Source organism: Trichoplax adhaerens, genomic scaffold (assembly GCF_000150275.1).
Source record: "Trichoplax adhaerens TRIADscaffold_6 genomic scaffold, whole genome shotgun sequence".
Classification (NCBI taxonomy): domain Eukaryota; kingdom Metazoa; phylum Placozoa; class Uniplacotomia; order Trichoplacea; family Trichoplacidae; genus Trichoplax; species Trichoplax adhaerens.
The window spans coordinates 5,129,801-5,148,500 of NW_002060948.1; the positions used below are offsets into that span (position 1 = coordinate 5,129,801).

The following is an 18,700-nucleotide window of genomic DNA, read 5'->3' on the forward strand; positions in this document are numbered from 1 at the left end:
AGCTAAAACGTACAAATTGATTTTGTAAGTGTGTATACCTTCACTCCTATGCTTGCGTATGTGCCTGTCACGACTTCAATTATCTAGTTGCTACATTGAATGTATGTTTTACTCAGTGACCCAGTACATTACTGGATGATTATTTCTTTGACTCTTACCCAAAGAGTGATGCAATTTACAGTATAATGAATTAATCATTTCTCAGCGGTGGATTATAAATCTTTGGTATGACGTGCTGCGTGTAATGTACAGCTTAGAAAGAGAAGTGTCAGCACGATCTGAGTCACAAGGATTTTAAAACTTTCTAGTTCAGTTTAATTTTGCTTTATTGCTATAGCCGCAATATTATATCCTTTTAAGTTGTCTTATTTCATAAGGCAACTTTCTAAATAAAAGAGACAATACAGTGTAATTTTCTTGCTTAATTGCTTATTCCTAAAGAACGATCAGTTCACCATTCATTGTTATTATTCGATACATTTTCAAGGTACTCACAGTATAATAAACTATAAAATATGATCGTGCAAACCTCATTTAAGTTAAGTTGCCTTTAAAACTTTTAATTTTAAAACACTGAATTTTCTTTGCTAAAACATTGTTTTACTATATGACTAATATGCGTAGAGGTAAACCCTGCTTGTGTAGTTACTACCAGAACAAATTCAATTTCGATATCTGTCTGAATACCATGTAAGATATTGAATATATTTTCTTTACTTTCACCATGTTTAGGATGATACACGATTTATTATTGTTGTCCCTTGAAAATCTTTAACATAATGAGTAATGAGATGTACAGTGAATAGTAAGTTACAATATTATAAATTATATAATTATAGGTAAGCAATAAAATTTTCGAGATTGTTTGGCTTTATAATAAGCCTTGTTACAGTAACAATAGTCATCAAAATATACTGTACATTGACAGTACAATGGTAGTTCCAATTGAGAATAATTTCTCAAAGCTAATCAATTAGTTTACAGTAGTAAATTGAAGCTATAACTACACCGCATGGACGATGATAGATTCAACGTGAGATTTTGTGATACAACCAATCATAAAAGACCTTATGATTACGAATAGATCGGAAATTACATCAACCAAATCTATCCTCGATGTGTATACTATTTGAGATTATTCTTTATGTGCTATCTAGGACCAGTTTCAGCATCCGAACCCAGAATCCGAGCCCTAAACAAGCAGATTTCAAATTCAGCAATGCACGTAACATAAAAGATAAGTTAGATGTATCACTGCACAGTAATAAAGCTCTTTTATGATCTAAATAAATAACAAATCAAGAAAGTTTTCACTACGTATTACCTAGCGGCAGCATATTCGGCCTCTCTTTCAGCCAAGGTCTTTTGTTGTGGCTGAACAGGATTAACTGTAGAATGTATCGGACGTTGGCCTCCTTGTTCAGCACCTCGTTTTAGAATGCGAATCTAAGAAAAATAAGTCGTAATTAGAATATTACAAGGTAGTGCTTATGCCAACGGTTCAGTATAACCATCTGTCCAACCATATTTTATGGTGCAATAAAGGACATATTACATTGTATATTATTATATATAACAGAGAAGAACACTACCTCACATAAAGTAACTCATACCAGTTAATGAAATCAGAAAATCTGTAAGCTAATATTCAGCACCTAACCTGAGGTTGAAAGGCTGTCGATCTAGAATCTTCTTCAACAATAACAGTATCTGATGGCACATTTGGAATAGTTTTTGTTCTGATAAATTAATTAATTAAAGATGAAATCAAGACTGCGATAGCCATTATAGCGGTCATTATTCACTTTGCGATATCAACATCGAAGAATACGAGTAATATTGTCGTATCCTATTCTAGCATTACTCTCTACAGTATTGACTAATAAATATGAATATAACCATGTGATACAGGTTACCCGCTACTGCTGATTTACGATGAATTAATGTATTGATATTCTACAACTACGAAGTGAACTGCAGCTTTTATGATATCCAACTTACTTTGTGTCCTTTTCTCGTTGCTTACGTTCAATCTGGTCTAATTTCTTCTCAAAATTCTTGCCGAAATAAAAAAATTGAGGGATTACAGATTATTCAAATGAGAAACGCATTTGCAAACACGTATAGTAGTGCTACAGTAATCAAGGTAAGAACAACATGCTATTTCGATCATTTTTGATAACAGATTTAGTGCAGCATGAAATTAATCGATAATATTGTAATAGACGTCGCTACAGAAAATGTGACGCGGACATTTTTGGTACTAATTACATTTATCACGGCCATCCTGCTGCACTGTACTGTAATCAGTCAATTTACAAGAGTATGATCATTCCTCTACTCGATGATATCCAATGCCTTTAGGACACAGGGTTATGTAGATGATACACAGTCATCATTATGGCGCAATTGAATGAAATGCTTGCCCATGTGCTGAAACTACCAGATCAGATATACTTGTATTTTAGAGGACATGTCGTGACACTATTTCGGATGAGTTTTGATCACGTATGGTATAATCGATTCAACGCGTATTACCAGCTATTATTACATTACTAGCGATTGAGTACGCGTATTTTCGTCTCCAAATTGAGACAAGGGTAGTTTAGTTATCAGTTAGTTTCATGATTATAATTTCTTCTCGGTAGTTAGTACTGCATAATCTATTTATAGCCCATGTCTTATGTATGTGGCCACTACTTCAATTAACAAGAATTAATTTCGTCACTATTATCGATGGTGAGCAATAGCCTTTAGATGTATAATTAATATAAGTGTTTGAATAATCAAGTTCAATGGTGTGATTGGACGAAACTGTCGTATTCATGCGATGCGAATGTCTTTTTATCAGTACTCAATACATCCAAGACTACAATATTATATGTCTTTTTAACAACCCTTGTTGCTTGATGATTTAACTTACTTGTGATTCTGCCGCTTCTTCCCAACTATCGAAAGGTTCATCAGCCATCTTGTGCGTCTCGATACGATCGGATGGAATAGAAGCGAAAAGACTAGCAATTCTAACTGCTGCCCTACACCTTGTCGGCGATTTTGTCACTCTACTCGACGATTGAAAGGAGCTATTAATGAATTAGAAAAGAGAATTTTGACGTTCAATAGAGGATTACTTTGTTAATGTTTGAGCTTAACATAAACTTAATACAATATTGTAGTCTAATTCTCTACCACTCAATCACTTGAAGTTGTCAAGGTTATTATCGCAAGAGTCGATCGTTATCCTCTATCACCACGAGACCAGCTGGATGTCGTCGGTTATTAACTACAATCCAACTATACCGGTAAGTATAGAGTTGTACAACTCTGTTTCGGTCTTGATTGCGGTAGAATAATTAATACAGTATACAGTATGCTGTACAAGTAGAATTTCCCTTACAGAACAACAGTCTAGACGATTATTTTATGTCTTCTTGACCACAACAACTCTTCACCATCGCCGCTGTTGGCGCTAGCTTTCACATGGTCAAGAACGAGCATTTCAGCTAAGAAGGCTGTCCAAGGTTTCGTTCGGTACCATAGCCAGTAGTAATAGGCTTTGATAGTATCGCTGTCACGAGAGCGAGTGATGGTTATGATCCAGACTACAGACAGAGAGAGGGACACACCACGAATGTTACCCGTTACAGTAAAACGAGTACAGTATTTTGTACTGTAATTTACAGTATACTATAGCTGTACACTGTACGCTTCACAGTACTGTACAGTACAGTACATTATACAGTACGCTAATATACTGTACAGTACAGTACAGCAGAAGTATGCACTGTAATGATTTTACCCCCTACCCCCTTAGCTCCAGGACTGGAAGCCTCGCTTTCGCCACCATTTTTCTAGCACTAGCAAAAAGAATCAGGCACTATCTATTCCATTCTGTATTTCCAATGATGGCGACTATATACTGCATAATGAACTGCTAATGAAGATACTGTACTGTAGATGATGTAAAGTTATATTACAAGTACATGCAGACTACATACAATATGCAAAGTCGAACGAGCGCGTGCCTTGTATCATGATGCATAGTTCGCTCGGCTTGCAGCTTCGATAGCCAGTAATGCAATGGCAATAATGTAATGTTTAATTTGATCATAAAATACATGAATATCTACATACAACAATAGAATAAAGACATAGAGCATCTTCACTGCACAATCTTATAGCACGATTATTCAATAGGTAATTTACTATATTATCGTCATTCTTGCTATTTGAATTTACTACATATCCAGGACAGGCTAAAAAATCATCCATCAGAATTATCAAGATGTCAGCCTATTCCCTACAGTATGTACTTTTTCACATCGTCCAACAACGACATTCAATGACGAGAGATAGAGCATCTTAGCTATACAATCTTATAGCATGATCATTCCATAGGTAATTTACGGTATTAAAACGTTATCCATTAAACCAATATGATACAAAAATCTGAAGGATCAAAACAATATTAAATAAGGCTTCCACAATATTGTTAATATCTTTTATACTACCGTAGAAATTATTACACTCTGACGCCAATAAAAAAACCCTTCTACACTATTACTTACACAAGTCCATGATTATCATGTACCGGTATCGCTAAATTGTAGCTTACTAATATCTGATCAAACTGAGAATGAGAATTGATATCATTGAATATTACTTTAAATATTTATATCAAACAAAGAATCAACATATGTATTTAATATTTTGAATTCAAGAATATTCTATATACACATAGTAGCGCTCGATTATTTGAAATATATAATCAATTTCATACTTAGTGCAGTGCAGTCATGTATAATTCCAGTCAGCAAAATAACATGGCTAATCTTTTCTAGATCTAGGCTGCGACAGCCCAGTATTGAACCTTGCTCGATAAATTTCACCCTCTGGCACGCAATTAGGAACCGACGACGTTCGGTCAACTAGAAGTTTCAAATTGGATGTTAACAATGGTTGTTGATTGCCTGTATGCCCTACGCAATTTGTCCTCTTCGAGGTGCTACGCATTTAGCCATAGCATATAGCCAGCAATGGATAAGAAAAAGCAGCGAAGCAGCCAGTAGCAAATTTGAAAGCAAATCATTAGAATCACAAGCATAAACATTAGTGGCTAGTGCGGTGCGGATAGTATCCTGATAATCACGGATTGGATTGATCCATTCCTTAGATTGACTTAAATTGGAGTCATAAAATACGGTATATCTACGCAACCCTTGCTGTAAATTTTGACTTTAAATACAGTAAGATTTAATTATTGTAGATAGTTAAAAGTGTTCGATTCCACCGGGCGTGGACTAGTATAATATGACTGCAACAATATCTAGTATGATAGTATCATTTAAAACACTCTACTATAAAATTTATTTTCATTAGCTATATATTTCGTTTGATGGAAGTTAAATCAACTACATAATTTGCAGAAAATGAAATTCTTCATTTTGAAGCATGAACCTATTTGACGACTAACTGGAAGGAAATGAAAGATTCTGTAGGAAAACGAAGATATGCTACGGAACATCTTTTAAAATAGTATAATTAAAATAGTGCACAAATCGTCATATTATTTTACACTATGTTGACTTTAAATATCTAATATATAAGAAAAGACATACTGTACAGTATTTGCTAGTTGTTCTAAATGTCGAAGCCATTTAATTCAATTTATCGCATCATATTCTTTACTACAAGGTATTTTTAAAGCTGGATTGCGCTAATTTCACAAGGTTAAAATTGGCATAAGTGTATATTCAAGTGGATGCACTGTAGTACATTTTTAGAAGTGCTATTCTATACTGCCATATGTAGGAATATAATCTTCTGAACAAATTGAAATAGTAGACTACTGATACTTAAATTTCTACATATTATTGGTGCATCGTATAAATTATTAATAGCTTTAAAGCCAACATTTCAATCAGCAAAGGTAACAAATAAATAACTAAAAACTATTTGCCCAACTAATTTGACTTACTTAGCCTTGATTCATCCATACTAATATGTCCATTAGGCATTGGTGTACCTTCCGACATAGTGCGTCGTTTTACAGTCATATCATCAGCATTATCCAAATCATCCGGATCTGTTAGCATGTTTTCAGCTAAAAATCTCTCCCTCTTAATCTTAATATCTAAACTCTTAGGTACATCTGGCACCATAATTGCAATGAAAACTGATATTCCAAAAACAAGGTGCTAAAAGGTAAAGAATTAATTAATAACATGGCTACATTTAAAGCACTTTTAAAACATTAATATTGAATGCTAAGAAAGTAAGAGGCAAAATTGGCAACATTAGCAATTTGTTGCTCTTTTTAATGCATGCTCGATACTCAAATTCTAGTTGTATAATCTTATAGCCTCAATATGAAGAGAATCTCCAATACTGATACTTTATCCATAAATCCATGTTGATTTTAATATCATGTCACTACCTCAAAAACAATCACAAATGCTAGCCTCATTGCTGTTAATTCCCAATAAAACAATGTTCTCTGGCCATCCTCGTTACGATAACCTTTATACCGGCAAGGTTCAGACGTCGTGTTAGGCGGTGCATGAGCTAGTGTAAAATTGATATAGCCTTCCAGACTTTCATTAATGGTGAATTTATATAACATCCTTGGAATAAACTCAGATGTGAAAGCGATGACAAAAGCCTAATGGATCAAAAATTTGACATATCAATCCTTAATTATAACAACAATCACACCTTATTCATTTCTGGCTAAAGAATCATAAAATGTAATAATTAATGGACACTTGCTGACGAAAATTTCATAACTTTTACAATAGCTTACATTACAAATGACAGCGATTTTAGTTACTGCTTCTAAAATTGAATACCAAACACCTATTGAAAGCGGAATCATAAACTTATTAAGTCTTTCATTGCCAATTACAGCAAGCAAAATCAACTTTACTTAATAGAATGGACATCGTACCTATGTCCTGAGCTTTTTCAGCTACTGGTCGTTTACTCTGTGTGATATATTTGTTAGCATCCAATCGAATTTCCACCCAGTTATTAAGAAGAGCAAAGAAAGGAGCCAAAGGGAATGATGCCACAAAAACAGTTACAAAACCAAATTGCAATACTATAGCAACAGTTGCCAATGCGATCGAGGAATATAAAATAACAAAATGACGAAATATTATCCTAGGTTAGCTCTACTTCCGTTACTTTCGCCTTAATAATCGTTACGATTACGGAATGCAAATAGCAAAATACAAACATTACGTCACCGATATTTCAACGCTGTCAATTAATCAATCAATGGTATAAAATACTCAGATGAGAGTAAAAACTGACGACTTACTGCCTTTTTATTATAACAGGAATACATAAAGTAAAATTTTATAAACATTTGTATCTTTTTATTTTTAATCTAAATGGCAGCAGGGCAAAATAGCTGACCCATCTCAAGGTATTCTTCAAATAGTGGCTCATCTTTTAACAGTTCAAAGTCTGCAAGCCAACGTGTTTGAGCTGTACTCTCTTCAACTTCTTCCTTTTCTGCATTATTATCTTCATTTCCATCTACATCGTCCGGCGGATATTCTCTCTCTTTCTCACGTTTAAGTTTTTCTTTTTTCTCCTTAGCTAATTGTCTCCTTATCTTGCGTTGGATAAGGTAATTTTTGAACATCCTACAGTTAAAAGCAAATCAGTTAATCTTTTTGATTTATTAAAGAAACATAAGTAATTGTTGGAATTCTAATAGTTATACAGCACTCTACTGAAAGAATTGAATAATCCATCTTTTTCTCGTAATATATAACTACTGTATTAGCAGCTCAATTCTAACGCTATACTGACGGTATAAACAGCTCCTTAGCGTTGCCAATGATTTGCTTTCCAACAGTTACAATAGCTAATTGAGTAGCTAATTCGACAAGACATCCAGTCGGTCCACACTATGTCATAAAAATTTATTAAAATAAATCCGCTGATGATATAGCGATGACTACATTGGACTAGAGAAATATGATTTGCATTGCAAACTATCTGCTATAGGAAATGATTGTTTACATCAACAGGGCGCAATCCAAGAAAATGATCATAATGGCCTGGGTATCCTATAAATCTGCAATAAAAGACATTAAATAGTTCGATTACGTAACTAGCTACTGGAAAAGCCCAGGGTAAAGATTGACATTTTTGTCATTCTAGTCCTACAGAAGTGGAGCGATATCAATGTAAGCAAAATAGAAAATTAGATTGCGAACGCATTCAGCGACAATATACCTTCCTTTAAAGAACGCTATATAAAAGATATAGGCGTAGAAGTTGACAAACTGAAAGCAAAATACTTTAAATGTTAAATGATCTTCAAATTCAGTCTGAGTTCGATGCATTTCTAAAAGAGGAGCATACAATTTTTCCATTAACAGCATTTAATTACATCGATTGAAATGAACGTAAATCTGGAACGGATATAATAATTGTAACATCTTATGGATCCGATTATTAAAACGAATACTATTACAAGTAAAATACTAGCTATTGAATTACCCCATTCTGTTAAGGTATGTGCCAACTTTGAATAGGTCTATACATATCAGAAAGATAATATTGAACTTTTGTCGTAAGAATAATTAAAAATTTAGATAGAATATTTTTATCACTGTTATAGTATTATGACGGCTGATAAAGAATGCTAGATTAAGATAGTTAAGATTAGACATAAAGTTCTTATCACTGCTATAGTATTACAGTATAATGGCTAATAAAGAATACTAGACAAAGATAATTAAGATTATATAACATCCTGATCACTGTTAAAGTATAAAGATAACTGATAAAGAAAATTAAATAAAGATAATTAAGATTAGATATAAATTCCTTATCTGAGACAAAGGGTAACATAATGTTTCGAAGAGATAAATTAAACGATTAACTTAAATAATAATTTCGGGAAAAAATTGATTTCAATCATCGTATTGCATTGATGTAATAGGTTACTATATAGTCTGTCCACTAACCCTACTCAACAGCATAATTAAAACCAAATTCAATATGCCACCGGTGAATCCAGAAATGGATGAGGCAGAAGAACGTAGACTCTTAGATCCATACATTACAATCGTTATAACCGTTCGATAAACGATAACACCAATCAGAAAAATGACAACTAGGCTTGCCTAAAATAGAATTTTTATCATTACAAAATCAATTAGCGATTGATCGAAGAAAAGTAAAGCTCAGCCTATTCTCTGTAAACCTGAGAAAAGGTTCGTATAATCTTACCATAATGAGAATTACAGAGAGACCTGTCAGGTAACGTGGAAGTCGCGTCGCCGGTGACATATATGGTTCCCACTGCCCTGTAATGGGATTTTGTCGTTTACTAGGAGCTAAAGCAGAGAATCTAGGTCTTGGTCGTTCCTATAGAGGATGATGATGCACAGAAATATATCATATCAAAATTCTTCCCTTTCATGAACTAGACCTATGTTTCGAGTCGGAATACCATAATTCCATATCGTATGTTAATCACATACCTCTTCTGCTTCAAAATCCATTGTATCCCAGCGAAATGCCAATGTAGCTTCTTTCCTTTTCCAATATTCAAGAAAAGAAACCGCTATATGTATAACATATATACAAATAAAATAGTTAGCAATCATTTAAGTGAAATGATATAAATAAAATTGGAGCAAATTAGTACAGTACTTAAACTGCGTGCATTAGTATAATAAATATCACAACTTATCAAAAAATAACGTAGAATCAAAGAAAGGACGTTAAAGTATTGCTCAAATTTAAAAAGGGCACACAGTGTTAACAATAACTATAGTAGAATAGTGATCATTAAGGATTGCTCATTTTAAAGAGCTCCATTTATTCTTTTACAGTAATATGAATCTGGCGAATCTATTTGATCGTATTTAGTGTTTAAAGACTATCAAAACCTATCCTTATCCTTTAATTTAAATACAAATTGGATTAATAATACTAAATAATGATAATCTCAATAAGATGAAGATTATAATATGGTTGATCAATATGCGATAGCATCTCAAATCAATTATAAATTCCCCATGACCCTGTACGTTTATGGTAACAATAATGTGAATTATATCCGAAGAACTTAATAGATAAGGGAATAACTATAAGATAATTCAACTATAATTCAACTATGATCCAAAATCAAAAATTCAAGTGTAAGCACTCTGATTTGGATTACAAACGCTTTAAACTGATATCTGCTAACTTCTATAGTCATCAATAATTCATTCAGTAAGGAATTTGTAAAAATATTATTAAAGTAATACATCAACATATTCCATAAAATAACACTAAAAAGAGGCTTACCCCAGAAGCACATAAAAATTGAAAAAAACACCGTCCCAGGGTTATCAAATGCATACGAAACCTAGCAGTGAAAAGAGTGTTCAAGAAAATCAGTAAAACTTTTCTTATTATTATGTCATGTAAATCAAAATTTAAGCAATGACGTAGCTGAAAGGTAGAATATCGAGAGGATAGCTTACTGTAGCTGAAAAGCAATCATCAGATAAATAGTAGTATTCGCATCCAATGCTTGGTGAACAAATGGGACACATTTTAATAGTCTTACCACCTTCGCAAACTTGGGCACTAAGCCATGGTGGTAATAACAAGAAATTAATCAACAAAGATGTGTAAATTTCTAGTTATATGATATTCTTTAATTAATCAATAATAAAGTTTGTAAATATAAGATAAAATGTCCTCTGTAAGTTATCGCATCTTAATGTAACAATGGGGTCAATTGTTTAATTAAATCCTAGACGTTTATTTTGTAGTATCCAAGATAGAGAATAACACCACAGTTCATTAATTTTAATCATGATTTAACCTCATTTAGAGGTAGATATTGACTGACTGTCAATTGTTTTGCGATACGCAATATTATGTGCATACTATCACTTGAGAAGGATCAATTGCAATCGATTCGTAGATAAAGTAAATTTTAGTACTTCGTGGTTAGAAATTATAGAACATTTTCTATTCCTGTGAGGCTAAGCAGAGTATTTTAAACTGATTAACTTACGCGACAGGGTTAGAACCCATGCTTAATATACCAATCATGAAAATTATAAAACCAACTATAGCAGCAGGTAATAGCCAAGAAGTATAAAAACCTTAGCAAAAGCACAGGACAGATATTAAAATGATTGAGGTTCATCATGACGGAAAGTTATAATATACATCGATACATAGTTTATCTAACGTAAGGGCGCAAGAACGATAGCGATTGAATAAAAATCTTGTACTTTTTAAATTACCTAGCCAAGAAAAATAAATGCCAATTTTCTCGCCGAAATATAAACTATAAAGAAATAAAGGTGAGGAAGTTATAGCGGTTGAATTGCAGATATACACTGCATAAATAATGCATTAATAGTCAGCTTAACTGATACAATTAATTACTGATTTAATCTAGATAAATTCTCACCGAATAACTTCGATTGGTTGATACTTATACCATGCTGTCCATCTGGCCCAATGTAGGTATAACATCTAAATAAAATACGTAAACGTATTAGCCAGTGATAAAGACTACAAGGAGTCAAAATGTCGAAATTAATAATGGAGATGTCCAAGGTAGATTTCTTAATCCTATAAATGCCATACCTGGCGAGTATTCATATAATCATCTGGAGGTACTGGATCACCATTACCTACTTCATCCATTAGTGTATTAGAATAAGGTCCCTATAATTTGATGTACAAGGTACTTTTATATTATGCAAACTATATAAATTTGTAAGTCAATAATTTTAAGGCAAGCTGATTAAATATAATTTAAGGAGAATGTTAAATAACTACAAATACGACATACATCATGCAGAGGATAAGCTTCATGAAATGCCTTTTCTTCTATTAATCGATCAATGCCTACCAAAGCAGTGTTCAAAATTAGCCATGGATATTGGTAGTAATAATATTTGGTTAAGTAACAGATAAATAAATGTGTTTCAAGATAAAATGATACTCCAATACACGGAATTTAATTCTAAGCTGCAAAGCACTGCTCATCACGCAAACATCAGTATCAATTGTTCAAGTAACTTCTGTTAAGAATTCTTAGATAAGTAATTTTACTGAACTATTGCATGGTCTTGATTTAGTTGAGCTAAAATATTTATTTATAAAAGTCAATTTCAACAACAGAAATTTATTGATGAAATCAGTAAGCAGGAATTATACGTTATTTTACATATCCACGTATGTAGTCTTAAATTCTGGACTGCAAAGCACTACTCTATAATGCAAACATCAGTATGAATTATTGGAATAGTTTCTGCAAAGAACTCGTAAAAATGTAATTTTTTTGAACTATTATATAGTCTTGAATTAGTTGAACTAGATGGCTATATATAAAGATTAATATAAATATCAGAGATTTGTTGATGGGATCAGTGAACAAAAGGTATGCGTTATTTACATGCCCAAATATAACAGTCTTACCTACTTCCCCAGCTCTCCTATCGCCGTACAAAGTATTGGATAAAATATAGTTAGCCTAAGGGCAGATGAATGTTTTATATTTTTAATGAAGACATTGACCACAAATGAGATATTGGATTAAAGCTATGAAGATGTGATCCATGGATATAACTACTTCTTTATGAGTTAGTTAATTCTATACTCGTATATTAACATAGTTATTATCTATACAGTTCAGCTAAAAAATTGATCTGCTCTAGCTTTGTATAGCGGTTAAAGGCCATTAAATTATCAGCCTTAGCTAATGCAGGCATGAAAAATGATTAATAAATGTCATTCAGCTGTTATAACATTTCTGCTTTACTTATAATAATATGATTACCTATTATATTTTTTAGTCAACGTTGGTATAAATAATTACTGATAACGATTGATCGACTAATAATACAGCATTTCTACTGTACATTACTTCCTAGAGTTATAGGATTACTGCTCATAACTGAAAATAACATTTTCTAATGTAAACTAAATCCACTCATTAGTATCGATAGCTTAATACATTGCAGAATGTCTTTACTCTTTCGTTAACCACGCGATATTCAAATTTTAAAGAAAAGTAGGTTCGATTACTAGCCTTTATTAGTCTAACTAAAAGCATATAAAGACGCCAAGTGCTAAGTAATTTTGACTATCAAGACTCATGCTAAAATGTTATATTCTGTTTGAACTTCGGGTACTTTATTAATAATATAATTGCTATAGATCATTGCCTACCAAGCGACTTCGTTCTGCTGAGCTGAAAAACGACTCTAAATCTTCAGAGCCAACATATCTATGAAGAAAATTGAGCAGAAATTTATTTCGATGAACTATAACTAGAGTTATAGCGCATATAAAATTCGATATTATTTAAGTTTTTGTTCAATTTAGCATAGGATAAATCACTTGTCAATTGAATGATGTATTTACTTGTCTAATTTTGTCCTATCGTATGGGGCTGTAATAAATCGGTTAGGCTTCCATTGAATTTTTGATAACATAATATTGGGTATCCGAAATTTATGTAACCAGTAAGCCGACCAGCAATCATTTGATGATTCATCGATCTATTCATTGATAAAAGCAATTTTATGATCAAAATATCAAATCATCCCTTTCCTAAGAAGAATTAGCAGTTAATATTGTCGAGAAAATCTCCAATATGGCTTCAAATCTATATATGCAATCATCAAACATACCAATAATCTAGCTCTTGACAGTAAATCTTCTGCATATTGTGAAACTACAGCCCATGGTAGATGAACTTTAACGAAATGATATTTAACTGTTTCTGTCTCGTTGACCGACTAATGAGGAAAGAATCAACCACATCGAGAAAACCAAGTAAATTTATAGAACTAGCCAATGCCATTATTATTCAGTATTTCATTAATTGAGTAAAATTATACTATTATGTAGCCTTTTCTTAATTCCCTGTATCCGTGTTAATATTTATAATTATACACTACCTTTTCTAATTCAATACCAATATTTTGTATTGCCTTCTCGAAATCTTTCCGTCGACGGGCATTCCTTTTATCAATTGCTGCTCCAACTTTTTCCTCATACATCAAGATATAATCTAGGTAGTATCCAATTACAAAATTACATTCAGTTTGTACAAGCTAATTACTTGCGCTGCTAGTAAATATTGCACAGTCTTTGACTAAAATTTGATATAACTATTTAAGAGATGAACAAATTGAGCACTCGATGAATACATTGTGTTGTAACCATGCAATTTAACAAGTGTCTAAATGGTATTCTTATTAAAAGACAACTCAAGTGAGTTTAATCCTATCTCTTCTACAATACTTAAGGCTCATAAGCGATTATCTTACGCCTATGTAAAACTAAAGATTTACAAATATGAGCAGAAGTCCATTAAATTATGTAGATCGGATCTACGCCATGTCGTAGAATTAATAGCCTTGTAAATTGAATAGAGTATATTTAATACTACAGTATATTCTCGATAGCAAGCAGTCAAACCAAGATTTTTACATTTTAAAGTAGATTAAATATTTTAATATGCATAAATTCAGTGAATTATAGCAAATTTACGTCGCAAAATTGACTCAATACGCGTATTTGCTACTAGGTAGTGTACTAAATCTCATATTCTCAATCCTGGAAAGTCGAATCGATTCGCCACAGTTTATAGAGTACGATTAATCATTTTGTGATACTAAGTTGTGCGGACTACCCTTAAAATGTATTAGAAGACTAAACTTATAAATAAAATTATTTCAGTCTAATAATTTTAATTCTTAGCAATTAAATCTAGCCGGCTCAGATTCTATCGATACGAGCTACATTACCTATTTTCCGAACACCATCATCGAAATATAACGTAGGATGCTGATAATTATATTCGTTATATCGGTATGCAGATATTTCCAAATTTTGCCTCTAGCATTAATAACATAAAATGAAGGTATCCTCGTAAGCTACAGATATGATTACATTTTATCCATCATTTCTTCAATTTCAATTCTGTAAATAGTAATATCTACTTAAACATCAGTTTACCCATATACAGCGTAAAGTTAGTATTGATTAGTTCATGCAATACTAGTACTCGATTATGCATATGCTTGAAACAAATGTGCTAAAAGTCAGTAAGTCTGAGCCATAATAAAGAGTATCATTGAGGGTATAGGCTATAACCCGCGTGTAAAGTTTTTACATCGATTTTTTTCCGAAATTAGGCATCTATCAATCTATCGAACCCCATCGATCAGTATTTTATGCATATAGGCTAGTAAAATAGTCATTGATGGATAATTATAATTTACTTCCTATTGACGTATTGCTTACTATTTCTGCAAACAGCAATCATTATTAAAGGCAAGCAGCGTTAGAATTAGATTAAGAAAGAGGATCATGGCAAAATTGATTAAAACTACCGTATGTTTTAAAAAAGACTTGAAATTGTATCAAAGAGCAGTATAAGGTAATGAAATTATGAAAGAAATTAAATAATGGATATTTCAGAAAGGATTCAAATCGGGCCAATGCATAGAGGGATGAAATAGTATCGGAATAAATGTTAAATACTGAAAGAATTTTAAATGACAGTAGACCAAGCTGGCTTTAATTCTTGAGGAGAGTCAGATTAAATTGTATGTATGTAAAGGATCAAATTGTGATAAGGTTAATTACTGTATTCGCTATACGAATGGAAGAATTAAGGGATTTGAATATATAAACTAACCGGAAGCTTGTTCTTTCTGATATTCAAGTATAGCATATGCACTAATGTTGTACAATGAATGGTTGATTTTTCATTTGCTTACTTGGAAATTGTATGTTAATGTATTAATAATTATTAGCTGCGGTATTTAAATTATGAGCTAACAGTAAATTGATCCTGATTGTAAAGGACTGTAATTGAATATATTCTCGTTTAAATACTCTCTCCATCGAGCAGTTTCATGGTGCGTTATGAAAGCCTTCTTCGAATTTAATGGCTTAAAAATAAGATAATTAAATGTATGATAATAACGGGGATTATTATTTCATTTCCAATGTGTGTGTGAATGAAACTATTTGCGTTGTTTAAGAATCTAATCAAATAGCTACAATGCTATAAGTTCAGCATTATAACAAATTGTTTTTGATAAAAAATGAATCATGAATTATAAGGATTTCTTGGTATTATAGAACAGACATATCACCAACCTAAGGATGGATACTTACAAACTAGTATGGGGTGATAGAAATTATTTCAATTCTTAAAGTAAGAATAAACGAAAAGTAAATTCGATTATCTCAGTTTTGCTTTCAAATTTTATCAAATTGAAGGGGATAAAAATATCAGAGGTCATGGTAGAAATAACTTGATAAACAAAAACCTTTGAAATAACTGTTTTGCGGAAGCCAGAATCAATGATAAATAATTTTAAAAATAAGGATTTAAATGGACAAAATTATTCAATGTAAAGTATACGAGGAGTATTATCAGGATTTCCGGGTAAAATTCTGATTAACTTGAGCCATAAATATATGATTTTTCCTTAATGGTTATAGGATAAAGTAGAATCGAAAGATCCTATGTCATCATCGTTCAGTATATGCCTTAAATTAAATCAATGAAAAACGATTACAACTACCATTTCTAATTCAGTTTGTTGCTTTTCATTCTCTTCTTGGGCATGGTGATGGATATCTTCATCATCTTCTTCATGTTCACCTTGATCTAATAGCTGCATCGTTCCATAATCAGATTTGTCGTTGGCATTTGGGTTATTGTTTTTCTTCTTATTAAAAATTCCCATCTTGATTAAGTAAACTTTGCTGGCTTATCAGAACTAGAGGAATAAAATCTTTCTTGAATAAGTATTCTTCTATGCCTATAGAGTATCGTAAAATTGGACAAGATATCGATCGAATTGACCAAACTACTTGTATAAATACAGCTCTGCTCTTTGTAGTAAAGCTATTTTTGAATACAATTTAAAAAAGAAGCCACCTGAATAGTAATAACGGCAGTAATTCTGAAGTTGTAATCAAGTTCTATCTAGGTTCAAAGGCAGTTGCGATAGCAAACAATATGAAAATGCTGTAACAAACGCAATTAATGGACTATTTATAATATTATTAACCAATAGCCACCGATAATGCCGTAGAATTCTAAACTCTTAGATCACAACGGGTAAAAAGAACTATTTTCTCAGGTATTGTATATAGACTAAATATGCTTAAGTTGAAATATTAGTAGAATATGGTTGGTAAATTCTCAATTTAGCAATAAATCAATATTATAACGAAAAGAGAGCTTGACCATATGGTTACCGTTTTGCTTCCAATACTCATAATCATCAGTTTTTTACGTAATTGCATTAACGAATCAATTAATCGACATGAATAGTCATCGCCAACCAATCGATCATGGATATGATGATTACGTAAATAAACTACCAGTGATGGAAATGAGGTCAAGGAAGCAATTTTTTACAGTTAAAATGCTACTTAAAGATTCTTGTATTTCTTACTAGAAGAAAAGAATAGCGAGTTATGATTGTTGTTGTTTTAGATGTGGATGCCTATATGTAATTAAATTACTTCTTTGGAAAGTGTAATTTATCTCTTATTCTATTGGAATATCATGACTTTTATTTTTACCTAGACTCATTCCTTGCTATATCTTTTCTATTTAAAGAATAAATTAGAAATCAGATTAAATTCGATGTTTCGACTAAAGTCAATAGGCATCAAATCTAATGATGTATATTAGTGTCAAGTACACAATTTCTAATTATCTAATTTTTATTACTGTCATAAATTGCAAGGCTGTGAAATGGCAGACTAACTGTTGGTAACTTCATAGCATCTAGTCATTTTAGATGGATAAATTAGCTTCTATAGGATTGTAGTGTAGGTCCAAATTAACTTAAGATTAAAATTATACGATTATAGGAAAATAGATAAATTGAACGTTTAATTGTAAAATATTGATAATAGAAAATCCTTCCATTTACAGGTATAAGCTTGATAGTTTTTATATATCATATGTGGTATAGTCTATTTTTAACGTATAGTAAATCAATTTCTCGGCCCTTATAGTGATAAACTATAAGCCATAACGATGTAGAAAGAGGCAAATGATTGTAAGCAGTGACGAGGACTTAGAAGCAATAAAAGCAACTGAGCACGATAATCTAAATTTTCGTAGAGGATTGTCTATATCAATACCAGATTTTCTACTTTTATATAAGTATTCCAGCATGCGACAATAGCATAGAAGCCATTTATAAAATGGCAAATGATTGTAAGCAGAGACAAATGAATATAATTATAAACATCCAAAATAACCAAGCACTATAATCCAGATCTATATTACTGTCTATATCCATACTAGAGTCCCTAATTTTATACGAGTAAGTATACTATCTTGTCAGCAGCATGGAAGCCATCATGATGTAGAAAGTGGCAAAAGATGGTAAGTAGTGACAAGGAATTGAAAGTATTAAAACAACCGAGTTCGATAATTAATACATAATCTAGATATACAGTAAAGTCTATATCTGTGATGGAGGGTTCGAAGAGCCAGATAATGTAGTTTTATTTGCCATGCAGAGAATTGCACAAGGAGCTTAAGAAAAGAGGATACTTTATTGTAAATAGTAGCTAGGTACAATGTGATAATTACGGAAGATCATCGTGGTAGCTGCCGTGAGTAAAGTGTGAATACTAACCGTGACTAATAATGCAACTT

The 18,700-nt window shown here is 32.1% G+C and overlaps 2 protein-coding genes across 2 annotated transcripts; both read right to left on the reverse strand.

Annotated features, from left to right (window-relative positions):
* Positions 1 to 1,149: 1,149 nt before the first annotated feature.
* TRIADDRAFT_57681 (uncharacterized protein) lies at positions 1,150 to 2,971 on the reverse strand (the record flags this gene model as incomplete). Its single annotated transcript, XM_002113816.1, has 5 exons — positions 1,150 to 1,192; positions 1,325 to 1,446; positions 1,661 to 1,739; positions 2,002 to 2,057; positions 2,924 to 2,971. The coding sequence occupies 5 exons, from the start codon at positions 2,969 to 2,971 to the stop codon at positions 1,150 to 1,152; spliced, it is 348 nt and encodes a 115-aa protein (XP_002113852.1).
* Positions 2,972 to 6,083: 3,112 nt separating this feature from the next.
* On the reverse strand, positions 6,084 to 13,778 carry TRIADDRAFT_10718 (uncharacterized protein; the record flags this gene model as incomplete). Its single annotated transcript, XM_002113817.1, has 23 exons — positions 6,084 to 6,197; positions 6,437 to 6,661; positions 6,803 to 6,855; positions 6,947 to 7,099; positions 7,420 to 7,567; positions 7,818 to 7,919; positions 8,035 to 8,089; positions 8,251 to 8,362; positions 8,518 to 8,554; positions 8,988 to 9,146; positions 9,253 to 9,390; positions 9,507 to 9,589; positions 10,321 to 10,381; positions 10,500 to 10,605; positions 11,042 to 11,132; positions 11,277 to 11,320; positions 11,447 to 11,511; positions 11,677 to 11,706; positions 11,834 to 11,889; positions 12,463 to 12,517; positions 13,216 to 13,273; positions 13,411 to 13,547; positions 13,680 to 13,778. Coding segments are annotated over 23 exons (2,181 nt in total), but the record flags the coding sequence as incomplete, so codon positions are not given.
* Positions 13,779 to 18,700: the final 4,922 nt, after the last annotated feature.